The sequence below is a fragment of the Oncorhynchus clarkii genome, chromosome 17 (genome assembly GCF_045791955.1).
Source record: "Oncorhynchus clarkii lewisi isolate Uvic-CL-2024 chromosome 17, UVic_Ocla_1.0, whole genome shotgun sequence".
NCBI classification, from domain to species: Eukaryota; Metazoa; Chordata; class Actinopteri; order Salmoniformes; family Salmonidae; genus Oncorhynchus; species Oncorhynchus clarkii.
Genome location: NC_092163.1, coordinates 55,500,757 through 55,521,223, shown reverse-complemented (window position 1 = coordinate 55,521,223; position 20,467 = coordinate 55,500,757). Strand labels below are relative to the sequence as shown.

The following is a 20,467-nucleotide window of genomic DNA, read 5'->3' as shown; positions in this document are numbered from 1 at the left end:
TGTTCACCATATCACACTAATTTACAGAGTCTGGGTGTAGTCTACTGCATGTTCACCATATCACACTAATTTACAGTCTGGGTGTAGTCTACTGCATGTTCACCATATCACACTAATTTACAGTCTGGGTGTAGTCTACTGCATGTTCACCATATCACACTAATTTACAGAGTCTGGGTATAGTCTACTGCATGTTCACCATATCACACTAATTTACAGTCTGGGTGTAGTCTACTGCATGTTCACCATATCACACTAATTTACAGTCTGGGTGTAGTCTACTGCATGTTCACCATATCACACTAATTTACAGTCTGGGTGTAGTCTACTGCATGTTCACCATATCACACTAATTTACAGTCTGGGTGTAGTCTACTGCATGTTCACCATATCACACTAATTTACAGTCTGGGTGTAGTCTACTGCATGTTCACCATATCACACTAATTTACAGAGTCTGGGTGTAGTCTACTGCATGTTCACCATATCACACTAATTTACAGAGTCTGGGTGTAGTCTACTGCATGTTCACCATATCACACTAATTTACAGTCTGGGTGTAGTCTACTGCATGTTCACCATATCACACTAATTTACAGAGTCTGGGTGTAGTCTACTGCATGTTCACCATATCACACTAATTTACAGTCTGGGTGTAGTCTACTGCATGTTCACCATATCACACTAATTTACAGAGTCTGGGTGTAGTCTACTGCATGTTCACCATATCACACTAATTTACAGAGTCTGGGTGTAGTCTACTGCATGTTCACCATATCACACTAATTTACAGAGTCTGGGTGTAGTCTACTGCATGTTCACCATATCACACTAATTTACAGAGTCTGGGTGTAGTCTGCTGCATGTTCACCATATCACACTAATTTGCAGAGTCTGGGTGTAGTCTACTGCATGTTCACCATATCACACTAATTTACAGAGTCTGGGTGTAGTCTACTGCATGTTCACCATATCACACTAATTTACAGAGTCTGGGTGTAGTCTACTGCATGTTCACCATATCACACTAATTTACAGTCTGGGTGTAGTCTACTGCATGTTCACCATATCACACTAATTTACAGTCTGGGTGTAGTCTACTGCATGTTCACCATATCACACTAATTTACAGTCTGGGTGTAGTCTACTGCATGTTCACCATATCACACTAATTTACAGTCTGGGTGTAGTCTACTGCATGTTCACCATATCACACTAATTTACAGAGTCTGGGTGTAGTCTACTGCATGTTCACCATATCACACTAATTTACAGAGTCTGGGTGTAGTCTACTGCATGTTCACCATATCACACTAATTTACAGAGTCTGGGTGTAGTCTACTGCATGTTCACCATATCACACTAATTTACAGTCTGGGTGTAGTCTACTGCATGTTCACCATATCACACTAATTTACAGAGTCTGGGTGTAGTCTACTGCATGTTCACCATATCACACTAATTTACAGAGTCTGGGTGTAGTCTACTGCATGTTCACCATATCACACTAATTTACAGAGTCTGGGTGTAGTTTACTGCATGTTCACCATATCACACTAATTTACAGTCTGGGTGTAGTCTACTGCATGTTCACCATATCACACTAATTTACAGAGTCTGGGTGTAGTCTACTGCATGTTCACCATATCACACTAATTTACAGAGTCTGGGTGTAGTCTACTGCATGTTCACCATATCACACTAATTTACAGAGTCTGGGTGTAGTCTACTGCATGTTCACCATATCACACTAATTTACAGTCTGGGTGTAGTCTACTGCATGTTCACCATATCACACTAATTTACAGTCTGGGTGTAGTCTACTGCATGTTCACCATATCACACTAATTTACAGAGTCTGGGTATAGTCTACTGCATGTTCACCATATCACACTAATTTACAGTCTGGGTGTAGTCTACTGCATGTTCACCATATCACACTAATTTACAGTCTGGGTGTAGTCTACTGCATGTTCACCATATCACACTAATTTACAGTCTGGGTGTAGTCTACTGCATGTTCACCATATCACACTAATTTACAGTCTGGGTGTAGTCTACTGCATGTTTACCATATCACACTAATTTACAGTCTGGGTGTAGTCTACTGCATGTTCACCATATCACAGTAATTTACAGAGTCTGGGTGTAGTCTACTGCATGTTCACCATATCACACTAATTTACAGAGTCTGGGTGTAGTCTACTGCATGTTCACCATATCACACTAATTTACAGTCTGGGTGTAGTCTACTGCATGTTCACCATATCACACTAATTTACAGAGTCTGGGTGTAGTCTACTGCATGTTCACCATATCACACTAATTTACAGTCTGGGTGTAGTCTACTGCATGTTCACCATATCACACTAATTTACAGAGTCTGGGTGTAGTCTACTGCATGTTCACCATATCACACTAATTTACAGAGTCTGGGTGTAGTCTACTGCATGTTCACCATATCACACTAATTTACAGAGTCTGGGTGTAGTCTACTGCATGTTCACCATATCACACTAATTTACAGAGTCTGGGTGTAGTCTACTGCATGTTCACCATATCACACTAATTTGCAGAGTCTGGGTGTAGTCTACTGCATGTTCACCATATCACACTAATTTACAGAGTCTGGGTGTAGTCTACTGCATGTTCACCATATCACACTAATTTACAGAGTCTGGGTGTAGTCTACTGCATGTTCACCATATCACACTAATTTACAGAGTCTGGGTGTAGTCTACTGCATGTTCACCATATCACACTAATTTACAGAGTCTGGGTGTAGTCTACTGCATGTTCACCATATCACACTAATTTACAGAGTCTGGGTGTAGTCTACTGCATGTTCACCATATCACACTAATTTACAGAGTCTGGGTGTAGTCTACTGCATGTTCACCATATCACACTAATTTACAGAGTCTGGGTGTAGTCTACTGCATGTTCACCATATCACACTAATTTACAGAGTCTGGGTGTAGTCTACTGCATGTTCACCATATCACACTAATTTACAGTCTGGGTGTAGTCTACTGCATGGTCACCATTAGCGGTGCAGCTGATGACCTGTGGAAATACATATGTGATATAGAATTACAGAATGTTAGTAACTAATTATGAGTTATACCAGTTTAACTGTCTGCCACTACCTCCAGAAACGGCTCAGATATCATTTTTTTCCACCGTTTCTGCTTGAAACTTGACTTGTCTCCTGCTGATATTGACCATATGAACATGAATCCTTGTCAGTAGGTTGCTTTGAGGTCACACTGATAAAGACAGTTCTGAGAAATGGCCTAATAGTGAAAGTTGTTGAGTCAGGGTGAGAATGGGAGATTTCCTCTAAAACATAAAAGTGGTGTATCGTCAGATAATAGTGAGATGGACAATAGGCCAGTTGACTAGGCCTGACCAAATGACCTTTCAACAGGATTGTCCTAAATGGCCTAAATGATCAAATGGACCAGTGAAGGGTCAGGCAACATTCCCCTGGGTCTCATTGTGTGTTATTACAATGAGGTATTAGTCATATTCATGGTAATACATTTATTAGGCTTAGTATGGACTACAGCGAGTTAAGCGTTGGAGCACTCTCTCTTCCCATTGAGGGAAAATAATGAGTAGAAAAAAAGAGGAGATAAGGAGGGAGAGAGAGAGAGAGAACTGGTAAGGCACTGAATATCTTGCCTAAATATTCAACGGGTAAAACCTAACAGATGACATTGGGTGCAGCAGTCAAGTATTGTAAGACCACCACCCATAATGTGACATCACTCGATATCACAGGGCTTTGGCCGTGACGTCGCTTGTTCGAGTTAAAGCAATCATCATACAGTTTAGTGAGAAGTATTCACATTGCGCAACAGAACCGAGGTAAAAATGACCCTCCTGGTATATATAAACACAAACATAACCTACTACATGATGGCCTACATGCACACACACATACAACAAACACACCCTGTATGTAACTAAGCGGAAAGATCGCGCGGTAGAGCGCGAAGGAGGCCATTGCTCGGCTCTGTTTGGTCCCCCGCGCGCAGCTTTCCAGCAGTTCTCCTTACATGTATTGAGTATCACAAACACGGTTTGGACATAGCAGCAGCATAGCTCTGGACAGTGTCTTCAACAATGTGACCAGTCCCTCTCTGCGCTGCGTTGAACGGAAACCAGCGGTTGGTCATAAATGGCAAAGGCATCTGGGTAGGATATTGAATTTGACAGTTCAGGAGAAAGTGCACTAAAATGCACTAAACATAGCATAAACATTGATCATACCATGTTGGTAGCTGTCAGAAAAATACCAATAACTTCACAATAAAAAGCTGACTAGACTACCAACTTAAATCAACAAATACATGTAGTTGCCTAGGATACTGTTTATTAGGCAAACAATGTTTTATAAAATGTGTTTTCAATGCACTAAAACTATAAGCCCTTTTTTTATAAAGAAATACATGCCTTGTTATCTAGCAGTGTCAGTGAACGCTCGAGCTAAATAACTTTCATTCTTTCAAGATGACCATGAAATGTCCAAAGTTCTGTTGAACTATGGCGCACAACACATGCAACCCAGTGACTTTTCCAGAGTTGACCCATTTGTGGTGGATTTGCGGTGCGAGTGCGCAGCAGAAGTTCAGCGGGGGAATATCACTTACCCGCTATGAAGGTCAGACGATACGAAGTTAGAGTCAGATTCTGGAAACTAGGTGGCTCTTCCACCAGTGCGCTCCGATACTGTCCGCGGAACGGCTGGGACCCTCACACACACACTACGCAAAAAAATATAAATTAAAGAAGCGTCTTTGTGTGTGGTTATAATTTCAGTAGAATGGCTGCTACTCTCCCGTGGCTCTCCAGCTGCTGATTGTTTTCGTCCGGCTGGCTGTGATGTTGTCAGCGGAGTTCGGAGCGTCCCTGGTCACCTGTATGCACTTGTGACAACTCCGGCCACCAATGGCAGAGCGTAATGGGAATTCTGGGGGATGTAGTTCTGTTGGACGGGTATTTCGGGAGAGTGACGTTATGCCCGTTGACTGTCAGTGCACACAGCACATGGTTGCCCCAGGATTGGCACTCATTCCTGACTGCCTGACAATATTTCAAATGGAGCATAGGCCTACAATAGTGCACACCTTCCTTGCTTTCCCTCTCACTAATGCGTGCATGTGTGTTGCAATTATAGCATGGTATTGAAACTGAATGGATCTGTTTCAGCGAGGTTGCAAGGCCAATATCATCCTGAATCAGGTAGCCTAGGCTTTAGGGCAGGGATTATCAACCAAATTCAGCTGCAGGATGATTTTTTTCTAGAGTGATGGTCAGGGGTCCTGAACATAATTACAAATCATTTCTAGACTGCAACTTGACCACAATATGCCCAAAGAGATATATTATTTAACTAAAACATAATAATTTCAAACCTCGTTTACAATTGTATTCGATCACTTACTCACTGGCCAGTTTATCATGTAGAACCCCCCCCCCCCCCCCCCCCATGTCTGCCTACTATATATATATATATATACAGTGCCTTGCGAAAGTATTCGGCCCCCTTGAACTTTGCGACCTTTTGCCACATTTCAGGCTTCAAACATAAATATATAAAACTGTATTTTTTTGTGAAGAATCAACAACAAGTGGGACACAATCATGAAGTGGAACAACATTTATTGGATATTTCAAACTTTAACAAATCAAAAACTGAAAAATTGGGCGTGCAAAATTATTCAGCCCCCTTAAGTTAATACTTTGTAGCGCCACCTTTTGCTGCGATTACAGCTGTAAGTCGCTTGGGGTATGTCTCTATCAGTTTTGCACATCCATTCCTCCTTGCAAAACAGCTCGAGCTCAGTGAGGTTGGATGGAGAGCATTTGTGAACAGCAGTTTTCAGTTCTTTCCACAGATTCTCGATTGGATTCAGATCTAGACTTTGACTTGGCCATTCTAACACCTGGATATGTTTATTTTTGAACCATTCCATTGTAGATTTTGCTTTATGTTTTGGATCATTGTCTTGTTGGAAGACAAATCTCCGTCCCAGTCGCAGGTCTTTTGCAGACTCCATCAGGTTTTCTTCCAGAATGGTCCTGTATTTGGCTCTATCCATCTTCCCATCAATTTTAACCATCTTCACTGTCCCTGCTGAAGAAAAGCAGGCCCAAACCATGATGCTGCCACCACCATGTTTGACAGTGGGGATGGTGTGTTCAGCTGTGTTGCTTTTACGCCAAACATAATGTTTTGCATTGTTGCCAAAAAGTTCAATTTTGGTTTCATCTGACCAGAGCACCTTCTTCCACATGTTTGGTGTGTCTCCCAGGTGGCTTGTGGCAAACTTTAAACAACACTTTTTATGGATATCTTTAAGAAATGGCTTTCTTCTTGCCACTCTTCCATAAAGGCCAGATTTGTGCAATATACGACTGATCGTCGTCCTATGGACAGTCTCCCACCTCAGCTGTAGATCTCTGCAGTTCATCCAGAGTGATCATGGGCCTCTTGGCTGCATCTCTGATCAGTCTTCTCCTTGTATGAGCTGAAAGTTTAGAGGGACGGCCAGGTCTTGGTAGATTTGCAGTGGTCTGATACTCCTTCCATTTCAATATTATCGCTTGCAGTGCTCCTTTGGATATGTAAAGCTTGGGAAATATTTTTGTATCCAAATCCGGCTTTAAACTTCTTCACAACAGTATCTCGGACCTGCCTGGTGTGTTCCTTGTTCTTCATGATGCTCTCTGCGCTTTTAACAGACCTCTGAGACTATCACAGTGCAGGTGCATTTATACGGAGACTTGATTACACACAAGTGGATTGTATTTATCATCATTAGTCATTTAGGTCAACATTGGATCATTCAGAGATCCTCACTGAACTTCTGGAGAGAGTTTGCTGCACTGAAAGTAAAGGGGCTGAATAATTTTGCACGCCCAATTTTTCAGTTTTTGATTTGTTAAAAAAGTTTGAAATATCCAATAAATGTCGTTCCACTTCATGATTGTGTCCCACTTGTTGTTGATTCTTCACAAAAAAATACAGTTTTATATCTTTATGTTTGAAGCCTGAAATGTGGCAAAAGGTCGCAAAGTTCAAGGGGGCCGAATACTTTCGCAAGGCACTGTATATATATATATATATAGAGAGAGAGAGAGCAAGCCACAGCCAAATTAAAATCCATTGAAGCTGATTTTCTAGTGTTATTAAGTCTGTAAAAAATAAAATAATAATCCCCCTCAGAAAACTTGGGGGTCCAAATAAGAATGGACCACCAGTTGAGGAACCCTGCCAGAGGGGGTCTCGCCCAACCGCCTTTGTGGATCCCGCATTAATTGATTTTGATCAGGTATCATTTTCTGTAATATCAATATTGCAACATTTTTGTTACCTTTATTTTACTAGGCAAGTCTAATTTACAATGACGGCCTACCATGGAACAGTGGGTTAACTGTCTTGTTCAGGGGCAGGACAGATATTTACCTTGCCAGCTCGGGGATTCAATCCAGCAACCTTTCAGATACTGGCCCAACGCTCTAACCTCTAGGCTACCTGTCACCTGTGTGATCCTCTGGAGTTTCTTTCTACTGCTATGGTTTAAATTGTTTTACCCAAATCAATGTACAAGCAACCTTCTCATTGTGCTTCAAAAAGTTGACACTTTCCATGTTCTTAGTTGACCAGAAGAGGGCACTATTGTCAAGGAAACACATAGGACTAGTACTGTATTCATTTCCTCATTTGTTTACCCCTCATGCTGTATATCCACATTCGCATTTGAAGTAGGTATCACCATATGCAAAACATATGATAGTAGGAAACCTAATTTCTCCTGACAAATACAGCACAGCATGTAGGGGGGTTCTATTCAGTCTGCCAATGCCACGTCTAGTTTGGTGGATCTATGTCGGTGGAAATGTTAAGTTGACATCTATTGTCTAATTAAATCTGTAAAAACAAAATCTTACAAAATGGATGGGGGTTCTTTCCAGTTGTATTTCAGTACAGGAGGTTGACCAAACAATCACATAGACAGCATCCACAGGCTTTACATGGGGACTGAAATGATGGTTGGCTCTCACAGCCAAACATACATACATCCCTCACAAGGTCAACCAGCTATACATTAATTTACAATGAAGCAATTTCAGGTCTGATCATCAACAAAAAGCTTTGCTTTCCACTACACACGATAACAAACTTCTATATTCACACTAAAATCAAACACTAATGTTCTGAACTGCATTTTGATTGGACGACGAGTGAACAGTAGAAAAGAGCTGCCATCCGGTCTCCTGTGGGTATTACATGTTGATTCTTCAAATACCACCTCGTTAGAAATTAGCCAAGACTGGCTTCTACTGATCATTTTTTACATACAAGACTGGCCTTGTGTTCATAAACCCAAATCAGGAACATTCTAGCACAGACATAAGCAGGATATAAAATGGTGCTCCCATTACAGCCTTCAGACCCCCTTCCTTCCTGAGGAGGTGTAGGGGTTTACAAAGTTCCAAAGATTACAGGTATCAAATTAAATACAATTACACAAGCAGAAAAATCATCATGAAAGCCAAACTAGAATTACAGCCAAACAAATGTAAAATCAAAAGTCTCCCGTTTAAAAATGGCCTTAAACTAAGATTTAGCAGTTACAGAAAGGAGAACATATTAAAGAAATTACATCGTCTCTGCATCTGTTCAACATAAACTTGTAGGGTGGTCTGAGGGTAGGCAATGTGAGGGGATTGGAAGGTATTGAGGGTTTGTCTCTGGAGAGCTAGGGTACTGAGGAGGTAGGTGTTGTGTCTGGGGCTGTAGAAGGTTGAGCTGAAGCAAGGTTCTGGCTGTACAGGGAGACAGGGTAATGTGGATGGTTTTTGGTGTAGGGGGATACTGGGTGTTCTAGGTGTACGGGCAGACGGTACAGTCAGGGTTTTAGGAGTAAACGGGTATAATGTGTGTGTGGGATAGTAAGAGGGTTCTACACGTGATGAGACATGGGTTTTAGATATAGGGGGAAGAAGGGTACTGCGGATGCCACCAGTCCATGAGTCTCACGCTGTGTACAGGATCCAGCACCACCTGTGTCCCCCCCTGCTCCCCCCTCCTCCCCCGCTGGGGGGGAGAGTCCTGGAATAGCAGGCGCACTCGGTGGTGACGCATGTCCGTGCTCACGTTGATGTTGAACTGGGAAGGGAACAGAGACAGACAGAGTGGGTTAGACAGACCGGAGACACAGGTTTGCCTATCCTAAAAACAGGCCCACTCTACGAGTTACAACCACATAATGGGATTTTAAAAAAGGCCCAAAGCAGCTGTTCTTTTATCTCAATATCAAATCATTTCTAGGTAACAATTGAGTATGTAACTGTAGTCGCTTTTCAAAGAAATCGTCAAAAATAAACAAAAATCACTTTTTTGCAAAAACGATTTCTCAAGCAAGAATTTGAGTGAGGGGCCTAAAGGAAGGGATGTGTAACCTGACAACTAGCTGCTATTGGCAGAGGTCTGAAACTCTGTTGGTTTATTAACTTACAGCGCCTGGTGATGTCACCAGGCAAACCTCAACTCTACCCATGCAAACCTGCTGAATAGGTGTCAATTGTATTTTCAACCAACAACAATCAGGAACTGACACTGACCACATTTGTTCCCCCTTTTAAAGTCTTCCTTTCATCAGCTGTTGTACAATATGACACAAAACACAGAAAAAAAAATGACTTGACTGCACTGGGCCTTTAACAATGCAACTTCATGGATGGAGACAACAGAGTTAATTCAGTGTGAAAGCCAGGGAGAGTGGTGTACTGACCAGGGCGAGGGTCATCCCCATGACGACGGAGGTAAAGATGAAGTTGAGGGTGGTGACCTGCAGCAGGTAGCAGTCTGAGTCTGGGTTGGCATGGACCTCCTCATACTGACGGGGCAGCAGCAGACCCCGGGTGGCATTACCACCCTTACACCTCACCGCCTAGTGGACAGAAACATATAGAAACTACCATACCCCTGATTACAATTCAAATGTTTGACTTCAAATTCAAACTAAACATGCTTCACTAGTGTCCTTCAGACAGTTCGGCATGAATACATACCGGCTTCACAAACTTGAAGTTGAACTCCCACATAGGATCAGGTCGAGTGCCCACAACCTTATTGACCCAGAACAGCAGACACTGCAGAGGAGAAAATGGGTTAAACTTTACTTAGCACGGGCCGCCCCCAGGTGGTGAAGGTAGGAAACAACACCTCCACTTCGCTGATCCTCAACATTGGGATAACACAAGGGTGTGCTCAGCCCCCTCCAGTACCCCCTGTTCACCCATGACTGTGCAGCCATGCACGCATCCAACTCAATCATCAAGTTAGCAGAAGACACAGCAGTAGTAGGCTTGATAACCAACAATGACGAGACAGCCTACAGGGAAGAGGTGAGGGCCCTGGGAGAGTGGTGCCAGGAAAATAACCTCAACAAAACCAAGGAGCGTATCGGGGACTTCAGGAAACAGCCCCCTACCCAGAACAACGGGACAGCAGTGGAGAGAGTGGAAAGCTCTCTGTACACATCACTGACAAACTGAAATGGTCCACCCACACAGACAGTGTGGTGAAGGTGCAACAGCGCCTCTTCAACCTCAGGAGGCTGAAAAAATGTGTCTTGGCACCTAAAACCCTCATACGTTTACAGATGTACAATCGAGAGCATCCTGTCGGGTTGTCGGGTACAGCAACTGCTCCGCCCGCAACGGCAGGGCTCTCCAGAGGGTGGTGCAGTCTTCCCAACGCATCAAACTACCTGCACTCCAGGACACCTACAGCACCCAATGTCACAGGAAGGCCAAAAAGATAATCAAGGACAACAACCACCTGAGCCACTGCTATCATCCAGAATGCGAGGTCAGTGCAGGTGCAAAGCTGGGACCGATAGACTGAAAAACAGATTCTATCTCAAGGCCAGACGACTGTTAAACAGCAATCACGAGCACATTAGAGGATGCTGCCTAACGGCATAGACTAGAAATCACTGGCCACTTTAAGGAATGGATCACTAGCCACTTTAATAATGTTTACATATTTTGCATTACTCATCTCATATACTGTATCTTAGTCTATGCCACTGGCATTGCTGGTTCAAATATTTATATATTCTTAACTCCAGCCCTTTATTGAGATGTGTGTATTGTTGGGAAATATTTTTGTTAGATATTACTGCACTGTTGGAACTAGAAACACAAGCATTTTGCTACACACGCAAAACATCTGCTAAACACGTGTCTGTGACCAATAACATTTGATTTGATTGCACAAGTGGCCATTAACGCCAGAATTTGATGGAGCAGGATTAGTGAGTTACAGCACAGATCAAGTACCCAGACCCTCTCAGGATACAAATAAGAAGGCGAGAACTTCAAACTCCACAAACCAAATAGTTGTTTGGAAACCGCTAGCCTGTTTCCCTGCTTGCGCCATCTTGGTTCTTTACCTTGGAGTTGAGTAGTGTGGTGGGCGTGGACTCTGGGAGGGCGGGGTTCAGGGAGACACGTGAGCTGAATGGCTCATACAGGTGGAAGAGGGAGCGAATCACGCGAGCCCGTAGACAACGCTTCCTGGCTATGGAGTCTGGCTGCAGACGGAACGGCAGGTGAGTGTCCAGACTGTAGTGTCTATGAGGGGAGAAAGAAAGAGGGAGAAAGAGAAAGGGAGGTGAAAGTGAGAGCATAGAGAGAGGCGGGGAAACAGTATATGTAAAAGAAGGGTTCAACTCCTACAGGTGCCAATTTTCAAGGGCAATGTGAATCTGACATCCCAGGATTCGAGTCAAGAGCCGTGGGAGCCCACCTAGAAAATAGGTTGTGGGAATGAGAGGGTCTAAACCTACCGCCTGTATAGTCTGGTCCAGAAGGCAGCAGTGCAGGTGACGGTCCAGGCGTTTCTGCAGATCAGAGCAAACGTACACACATCCTCTGGACGGATATAGGAAGCCAGCACCAACCAGATATCCACTGTGTAGTCCTCCCCTTCACTGCACTCGCTGCACTCTGGGAAAACAGACAGTCAATCAATGGGCTGTTATAGTCAGGAAAGTTGTTCACACCCATCTCTCCTTGTTCACTTCCCTTTACGGATCTGAGACGACTGGATAGGTGAAAGAAAAGATGGCCTAGTTCACAGCCTATTGCAATTACCGACCCAGTTACGCTATAATATCTGTGAAGAGGCATGAACGAGTACAGGGGAACGGGAGCAACCCTCTGGAATGAAACGCAGTCCTCAACTCTTTCAACACATGACTAGAGACAGAGGTGAACTGTACCTTTCCTCCTCTTGTTTTTCTTCTTGCGGGCCTGTTTGGCCTCGTTCTCTCCATCCTCCCCGGGGTCGAGGTCGTCGCTACTCTCCAGGGTGTCTCCGGTGAGGGTGGCTGCTGACGAGAACACCTCCTGTACGGAACCCTGCGACCCCTCTAGCCCACACAACATCTTCACTGCAGGACAAACAGTGTGGAGTTAGTAAGCACAATAATGTGGTTTATCCATTAAACACAATGTCTGTAGAACAAATGGAAACATTTTGAATGACGCTCTTACCTTCTTTTTCAATTGCATTGGCAACGGCCTTTTTTACCCTCCCCGACTTCACAACGGCTGGGTCGGCATTGGCGAAATCAGCAACTGTCACTGCAAGAGGGGAGAAGATGTAGTTTACCAATCACTCACAATAACAAAGGGTGGCATGGGGTGCATCTCAATAGTCATATTTTACAACTTCTTGCGCCCCTCATTTATTTTCCTTTGTCTGCACTGACCTGATAACACTGGTTAGGTGAAAGTATTGTAAGACACTTTTGGCTTTGGGAATTTTCAACATTGTAGGCGACTGCCTAATCAACAAATCACCTTACATCATAATTAACTACTTTACCCACAACGCATTACAGATTTCATGCCCTCGAACCGGCTGGAACAAAGCCTTGCACCTTTTTCAGGACACAGCAGAGGAAGGAAGACGAGGAGAATACGTCTAGCTACACTACTGAGATGCCCCTTAGTAGTGAGGCCGCTTGCACCAGTTGGTTGTAACTCTATGTCCGATGTAAAATGTGATCTATGCCGGACCTAAAAATTCTACCTGTTGCACCCTGTAAGCCCTTCTATGAACTACGTCTGGGAGTAGACTCAACGCCTAGTAGGGAGCAGACCCAACGCCTAGAAATACCCAACACCAGAAATAGGCCTACATATTTGTATCTGAACGTTCTATTTGTATGTCTAACATTGAAATTATCCTTAATAAGAACTAGCAATGTATTGAATATTAATGATGGTAGTAGAATCGGGTGGTTTAACTTTCGTTCTCGAGGACCCACCCACTCTACGCACCACTGTACGTTACAGATTACGTACGGCGGCCTGTTACCGGCTGGGTAAACAAGTTAGCTTTAGCAAGCTAACTACTGTACCTGACTCCGAGCAGACGTCCCCGGCCCGAAATTTCAGCCGTTTTCGGTTCCCTTTCTTGGGCATGGCGGTAACAAGGGTCTGTGGCCGCTTATCGAGGCTGTGTATCCTGCCATGTCTCTATGACAAGCAGAGGTAAAGAGAAAAATAAAAAAGTGGGAGAGAAATTGAAAAATGTTCCTCCAGGATCTTCAGCCATCATGGGACTGACGTAAGTGAGTTTACGTACGTTACATCACGCGAGACTTTCGTCGTATTCAATGGCTAGCTCATCATTTTCGAATCTGATTGGACAAGACGTCTTCTGAGTGGTCATTGAGCCAGTCAGATTAGTCTGTTCACTCTCACTGGATGGAGGTGGAGTTAAATTCCCAAAGGATTACGTCATCATCTAAACTCTTATTACAGAGTAGCAGAAGAGAGACACGGTAGGCTACTATGAAACCATTGTAGCACACTGACTTCCTAAACATAACGATTTGGTCATCTATCAATCAATCAAATATATTTATAAAGCTATTTTTACATCAGCAGATGTCACGAAGTGCTTATACAGAAACCCAGCCTAAAACCACAAACAGCAAGCAATGCAGATGTAGAAACATGGTGGAAAATCTCCCTAGAAATGTAGGAACCTAGGAAGAAACCTAGACAGGAAGCAGGCTCTGAGGGGTGGCCATTCCTCTTCTGGCTGTGCCGGGTGGAGATTATAAGAGTACATGGCCATTAAGGATAGATCTTGCTTCAAGATGTTAAAACGTTCATAAATGACCAGCAGGGTCAAATAATAATCACAGTGGTTGTAGAGTGTGCAACAGGTCAGCACCTCAGGAGTAAATGTCAGTTGGCTTTTCATAGCCGAGCATTCAGAGGTCGAGACAAAAGGTGCGGTTGATGGAGAGAGGGAGAGAGGTGTCAAAAACAGCAGGTCTGGGGCAAGGTAACCCTTCCTTAGTCACTGTTACTAGCCTTCTACCACCCCTGTACTCTACCCTGCACCTTAGAGACTGCTGCCCTATTTACAGTCCAGAGTCAATGAACACTGGTCACTTTAATAATGTTTACATACTGTTTTAGCCACTTTTTATATATATATATATATATATATATATATATACTAAAACAAATATATATATATATATATAGAAAAGGTGTGTACAGCAGTAGTTACAGTATAGTTACAGTATATATATATATATATATATATATATATATATATATATATATATATGTATATATATATATATAAGTGGCTAAAACACCCATGCCAAATCTTTTCAGCCTCCTGTGGGGGAAGAGACGCTGCCCTCTTCACGACTGTTTGGGTGTGTGTGGACCATGTTAAGTCCTTAGTGATGTGGATGCCAAGGAGCTCTCGACCCGCTCCACAACAGCCCTGTCGATGTGGAAGGGGGCGTACTCTCCCCTCTTTCTCCTGTAGTCCACGATCAGCTCCTTTGTCTTACTGATGTTGAGGGAGAGGTTGTTGTCATGGCACCACACTGCCAGGTCTCTGACCTCCTCCCTGTAGACTGACTCATAGCCATCGGTGATCAGGCCTACCACTGTCGTATGGTCAGGAAACTTGATGAAGGTGTTGGAGTCGTGCACGGCCACGCATTCGTGGGTGATCAGGGTGCATCTGTGTTGAGGGTCAGCGTGGCAGAGGTGTTGTTGTCTACCTTCACCTGAGGCCGACCCATGAAGAATCCAGTTGCAGATCCAGTTCAGTCCCAGCGTCCCTAGCTTGGTGATGAGCTTGGAGGGGACTCTGGTGTTGAACGCTGAGCTGTAGTCTAGGAACAGTTATTTTCCCTCTTTTCCAGGTGGAAGAGGGCAGTATGAAGTACAATTGAGACTGCATCATCTGTGAATCTGTTGGGGCAGGATGGAGTGGGTCTGGGATGATGGTGTTGATGTGTGTCATGACCAGCCTTTCAAAGCACTTCATAATTACAGATGTGAGTTCTACAAGGGGATAGTCATTTAGGCAGGCTAACTTGGATCTCTTGGGAACAGGGACAATGGTGGTCAGCTTGAAACATGTTGGGATTACAGACTGGGACAAGGAGAGATTGAACATGTCTGTGAAGACACCTGCCTGCTGGTCTGTGAATGCTTTGAGAATGAGCCCAGGCTTTCCGTCTGGTCTTGTGACTGTTAACCTGTTTAACATTTTTACTCACATCGGATCACACAGTCATCTGGAAAAGCAGGGGCGTTCACACAAGGCACAGTGTTATATTCCTCGAAGCAACATGGGAGTGTGGCTGTTCTGCGCTGCTGGGCAGCTCATGGCTGGATTTCCCTTTGTAATCTGTTGTTGTCTGCAAGCCCTGCCACATGCGATGAGCATCGTAACCGGTGTAATAGGCCTCTAATCCATGTGTTTTGGTTGGGATACATTCTTATAGTCACTGTGAGGGCGACATTGTTTATGCACTTATTGATGAAGCCTGTGACTGTAGTGGTAAACTCCTCAATGCTATCAGATGAATCGCAGAACATATCTCTCTCTGTCTGTACTAGAAAAACAGTCTTGTAGCTTTGCGTCTGCTTCGTCCGACCACTTCCGTACAGCGCATCACTGGTACTTCCAGTTTCAGCTTTTGTTTGTAAACATGAAGCAGAAGAATGGAGTCATGGTCAGATTTTCCAAAGGGAGGACGAGGGAAGGCCTTGTATGCGTTTCTGTGGGTAGAATAAACGGGGTCTATATTTTTAGCGCCGTTAGCGGTGCAAGAGATGTGTTGGTAGAAGTGAGGTAGGACGGTTTTAAGTGTCCCCGTGTCAGTCTCCGCCAACCAGAAAAATGCTGCCTCTGGGTAAGAGGTTTCTTGTTTGTTAAATGCCCCATACAGTTCATTGAGTGTCAGAATGGTGTTGGACTGAGGAGGAATGTAGACAGCTGTGATAATTACCATGATCTCTTGGTAATTAAAGCTCCAGCAGCTTCCCATGAGGTATTCTATATCAGGTGAGAAAAAGCTTGAGATCTCCTTCTAATTGAAGTACACCGACTCAGCAAGGAGAAGCCACCAAGTACCACGTGCATAGCGCCATCATCCAGCCACGCTTCGGTAGACATATAATGTTGCAGCTTTTCAAGTCCCTATGATAGGAGACTCTCAAACGAAGCTCATCCATCTTATTCTCGAGTGACTTGATATTCTCCAATAGAGCGGAGGGGACCGCTGTTCGGTTTTCTCTTCGCCTCCATTTCACCAGGACTCCACCTCGTCTCCCGCGTTTGTGCCTGCGGTGTTTTGGTAGAACAAAGGAATAGGATCCTGTATGAACAATGAAACAGCTTAGTTGGAGTTAAAATCACGGTTAGTAACTGTCCAAAAGTGCTTGGCGTCATATGTGATAATAGTATGAACTTTCTGTACAAAGAATGTAAAGATAAACACGATAAAAGTCACTGAGATAGCAAAGTTGGGTTGGAACTCGTAAGATGTCGCCCTTCTCCGTTGGTGCCATCTTCTCTCACTCTGTCTCTCCTCCTCCCCTTCCTTCCTCCCTCACTCTGTCTCTCCTCCTCCCCTTCCTTCCTCCCTCACTGTCTCTCCTCCCCCCCTTCCTTCCTCCCTCACTCTGTGCTTAGTTCTTGCAGCCCTACTCTTAACCATGTTGGCAGGTATTGACTTCAATAGACAATGTTGATGTTGGCCACCTTGGATGGTATTGGGGGGCCTTGCAGCTGTTGTATCATTGTTTGTTAGGGTGTGTGTGTGTGTGTGTGTGTTGGAAATAGCCCCTTTTGTGTCTGACTGGAGCAGGTGTCATAAAATCACCAAAGGACAGAGGAGGAGTCAATAGTACCGCTCTGCCAAAACAACTAACAACTCTCCCACTACTACCTCCCTATTACCCCCTACCCTGTCACTCACACACAAACAAACACACACACACTGAGGCACTACCCCTTTCTACATTTTGAGAAAAAACACCATATACTGTATATGCAGTCCGTCAGCAGTGGTGGAAAGTACTGAAGTAAAAATACGTTAAAGTAGTTTTTTGGGGTGTCTGTACTTTAGTATTTATAGTTTTGTCAACTTTTACTTCACTACATTCCTAATGAATATAATGCACTTTTTACTCCACACATTTTCTCTGACATCCAAAATTACCCAACATTTTGAACGCTTAGCAGGAAAATGGTCCAATTCACACACTTATGACGATAACATCCTTGGTCATGTACTGCCTCTGATCTGGAGGACTCACTGAACACAAATTCTTTGTTTGTAAATGATGTCTGAATGTTGGAGTGTTCCCCTGGCTATACGTAGATAACAAAAACTGTCACACCCTGATCTGTTTCACCTTTCTTTGTGCTTGTCTCCACCCCTGTTACCCATTTTCCCCATTATCCCCAGTGTATTTATACCTGTGTTCTCTGTTTGTCTGTTGCCAGTTATTTTTGTATGTCAAGCCTACCAGCGGTTTTCCCTTGCTCCTGTCTTGTTCTAGTTCCTTTTTCTAGTTTTCCCGGTTTTGACCATTCTGCCTGCCCTGACCCTGACCCTGACCCTGTCTGCCGTTCTGTACCTTTTGGACTCTGATCTGGAGTTCTGACCTCTGCCTACCCTTGACCTCTCGTTTTGCCTGACTTCTGTTCTAGTAATAAACTTATGTTACTTTGACACTGTCTGCATCTGGGTCTGATATAAACAAAACGTCTGTTTTGCTTAATATATGTCATTTGAAATTATGTTTACTTTTACATTTGATACTTAAGTAGATTTAAAACCAGATACTTTTAGTGGGTGACTTTCACTTTTACTTGAGTATTTTCCTATTAAGAAATCTTTACTCAAGTATGACAACTGGAAACTTTATTTACCACTGTCCTTCAGTATATATTTGTCCCCCTCCGTCCCCCTCCGTCCCGCTCCCACCCCCCTCTCCTTTTGTCAGCAGCAAGGGTAGGTTGTTTACTCCACCCAACACATGCATCTGATGACCTCTGACCTTTTGAGCCCTGTCACAGTGAGGGCTTATGCCTCCACATTGGCTGAGGTGTCCTCACTGGAATGGAATGTCTAATCATATGTCATGTAGATACTATGTGTAGATACTATGTGTAGATTGTGTCCCAGATACAGCTTTGGGGTATTTCAGTAACATAATAACGTTTATGATCTTGGTAAACATCTTATAATTTTTAATGTTGTGAGAGAGTGTGTCTGCCTCCTCCCATCCTCTATCCTCCCATCCTCCCATCCTCCATCCTCCCATCCTCCCATCCTCCCATCCTCCCATCCTCCATCCTCCCATCCTCCCATCCTCCCATCCTCCCATCCTCCATCCTCCCATCCTCCCATCCTCCCATCCTCTATCCTCCCATCCTCCCATCCTCGATCCTCCCATCCTCCATCCTCCAATCCTCCATCCTCCATCCTCCCATCCTCCCATCTTCCCATCCTCCATCCTCCTTCTAGCTCACATATCACTCTCTCCAGGTATTTTTGTCTCTGTCCTCCTCCTGCCCTTCATCACTCTTTGTCTCCTCCTTCTTTCCCTTCTTCTCTCTTCCCTGGTTTTCTATTCCCTCTCTTTTCAAGATCATTTTCAGTTGTCCTGCTCTTATTTCTTCTGTGATGCTTCTATGGAGGTTTCTTTGTTACCAATCTGATTATTGGGTTGTAAATCAATCAGTCAGTCAACCAATCAAATTGTGTGTAACACTTAATAAATACATGTGTTTGTCAGAAATAGTGGTAAAAAAAGTACCCAATTGTCATACTTGAGTAAAAGTAAAGATTCCTTAATAGAAAATGAAAAATTCCTTCATAGAAAAGGCCCAGGTTGAAATGTAATTTTAAGAACTAACTCCCAAAAGAGCAATCTATCTTCCCCCTCTTCTCTTCTCCATATTCTCTCCTTCCCCACCATGTCCCTCCCTCCCTCCCTCCATGGTTTAACTCTGTCCCGTCCTGCTCTCTCCGGTCCTCTCTTCTCCTCTGCTCTCTCTCTCTGTCTGAAGGGAGACTCATCAATAACCCAGCAGTGCTCCATTAGCTGCCCCGTTGGGAGGCACAACTCCTCCAGACACGTTCCACCTGCATAGCTGCTCTCAACACCCTCACAGTACAGTACAGTAGTACATCACAGGACAGGATAGGAGATAGGATAGGAGACTCTCAAACGAAGCTCATCCATCTTATTCTCGAGTGACTTGATATTCTCCAATAGAGCGGAGGGGACCGCTGTTCGGTTTTCTCTTCGCCTCCATTTCACCAGGACTCCACCTCGTCTCCCGCGTTTGTGCCTGCGGTGTTTTGGTAGAACAAAGGAATAGGATCCTGTATGAACAATGAAACAGCTTAGTTGGAGTTAAAATCACGGTTAGTAACTGTCCAAAAGTGCTTGGCGTCATATGTGATAATAGTATGAACTTTCTGTACAAAGAATGTAAAGATAAACACGATAAAAGTCACTGAGATAGCAAAGTTGGGTTGGAACTCGTAAGATGTCGCCCTTCTCCGTTGGTGCCATCTTCTCTCACTCTGTCTCTCCTCCTCCCCTTCCTTCCTCCCTCACTCTGTCTCTCCTCCTCCCCTTCCTTCCTCCCTCACTGTCTCTCCTCCCCCCCTTCCTTCCTCCCTCACTCTGTGCTTAGTTCTTGCAGCCCTACTCTTAACCATGTTGGCAGGTATTGACTTCAATAGACAATGTTGATGTTGGCCACCTTGGATGGTATTGGGGGGCCTTGCAGCTGTTGTATCATTGTTTGTTAGGGTGTGTGTGTGTGTGTGTGTGTTGGAAATAGCCCCTTTTGTGTCTGACTGGAGCAGGTGTCATAAAATCACCAAAGGACAGAGGAGGAGTCAATAGTACCGCTCTGCCAAAACAACTAACAACTCTCCCACTACTACCTCCCTATTACCCCCTACCCTGTCACTCACACACAAACAAACACACACACACTGAGGCACTACCCCTTTCTACATTTTGAGAAAAAACACCATATACTGTATATGCAGTCCGTCAGCAGTGGTGGAAA

General features: G+C 44.0%; 2 protein-coding genes across 5 annotated transcripts in view; both read right to left on the bottom strand.

Annotated features, from left to right (window-relative positions):
- The window catches only part of LOC139371143 (transcription factor EB-like), a 79,745-nt gene extending 74,814 nt beyond the window's left edge, over window positions 1–4,931 (bottom strand). For 3 of the 4 annotated variants that reach the window (XM_071111236.1, XM_071111238.1, XM_071111239.1), the window contains exon 1: window positions 4,659–4,931. The gene's annotated coding sequence lies outside the window, so the exon portion shown is untranslated. The remainder of the gene's footprint in view (window positions 1–4,658) is intronic. The other variant, XM_071111237.1, reaches the window with a different exon arrangement.
- A 3,039-nt stretch (window positions 4,932–7,970) lies between these two features.
- On the bottom strand, window positions 7,971–13,660 carry LOC139371142 (transmembrane protein 183A-like). Its single transcript, XM_071111231.1, has 8 exons — window positions 13,455–13,660; window positions 12,583–12,672; window positions 12,309–12,479; window positions 11,874–12,033; window positions 11,478–11,658; window positions 10,090–10,170; window positions 9,810–9,968; window positions 7,971–9,184 (listed from the first exon to the last, which is right to left on the bottom strand). The coding sequence occupies exons 1-8, from the start codon at window positions 13,516–13,518 to the stop codon at window positions 9,002–9,004; spliced, it is 1,089 nt and encodes a 362-aa protein (XP_070967332.1). The 5' UTR covers window positions 13,519–13,660; the 3' UTR covers window positions 7,971–9,001.
- Window positions 13,661–20,467: the final 6,807 nt, after the last annotated feature.

Excerpts from the sequence above, each read along its gene's own strand:
- LOC139371142 (XM_071111231.1), bottom strand. The coding sequence starts at position 13,518 with ATGCCCAAGAAAGGGAACCGAAAACGGCTGAAATTTCGGGCCGGGGAC. Across the intron at positions 11,659-11,873 it reads TGGACCAGACTATACAGGCG|ACACTACAGTCTGGACACTC; the intron begins GTAGGTTTAGAC and ends CTCCCCTCATAG. Across the intron at positions 10,171-11,477 it reads CCACACTACTCAACTCCAAG|TGTCTGCTGTTCTGGGTCAA; the intron begins GTAAAGAACCAA and ends TCTCCTCTGCAG.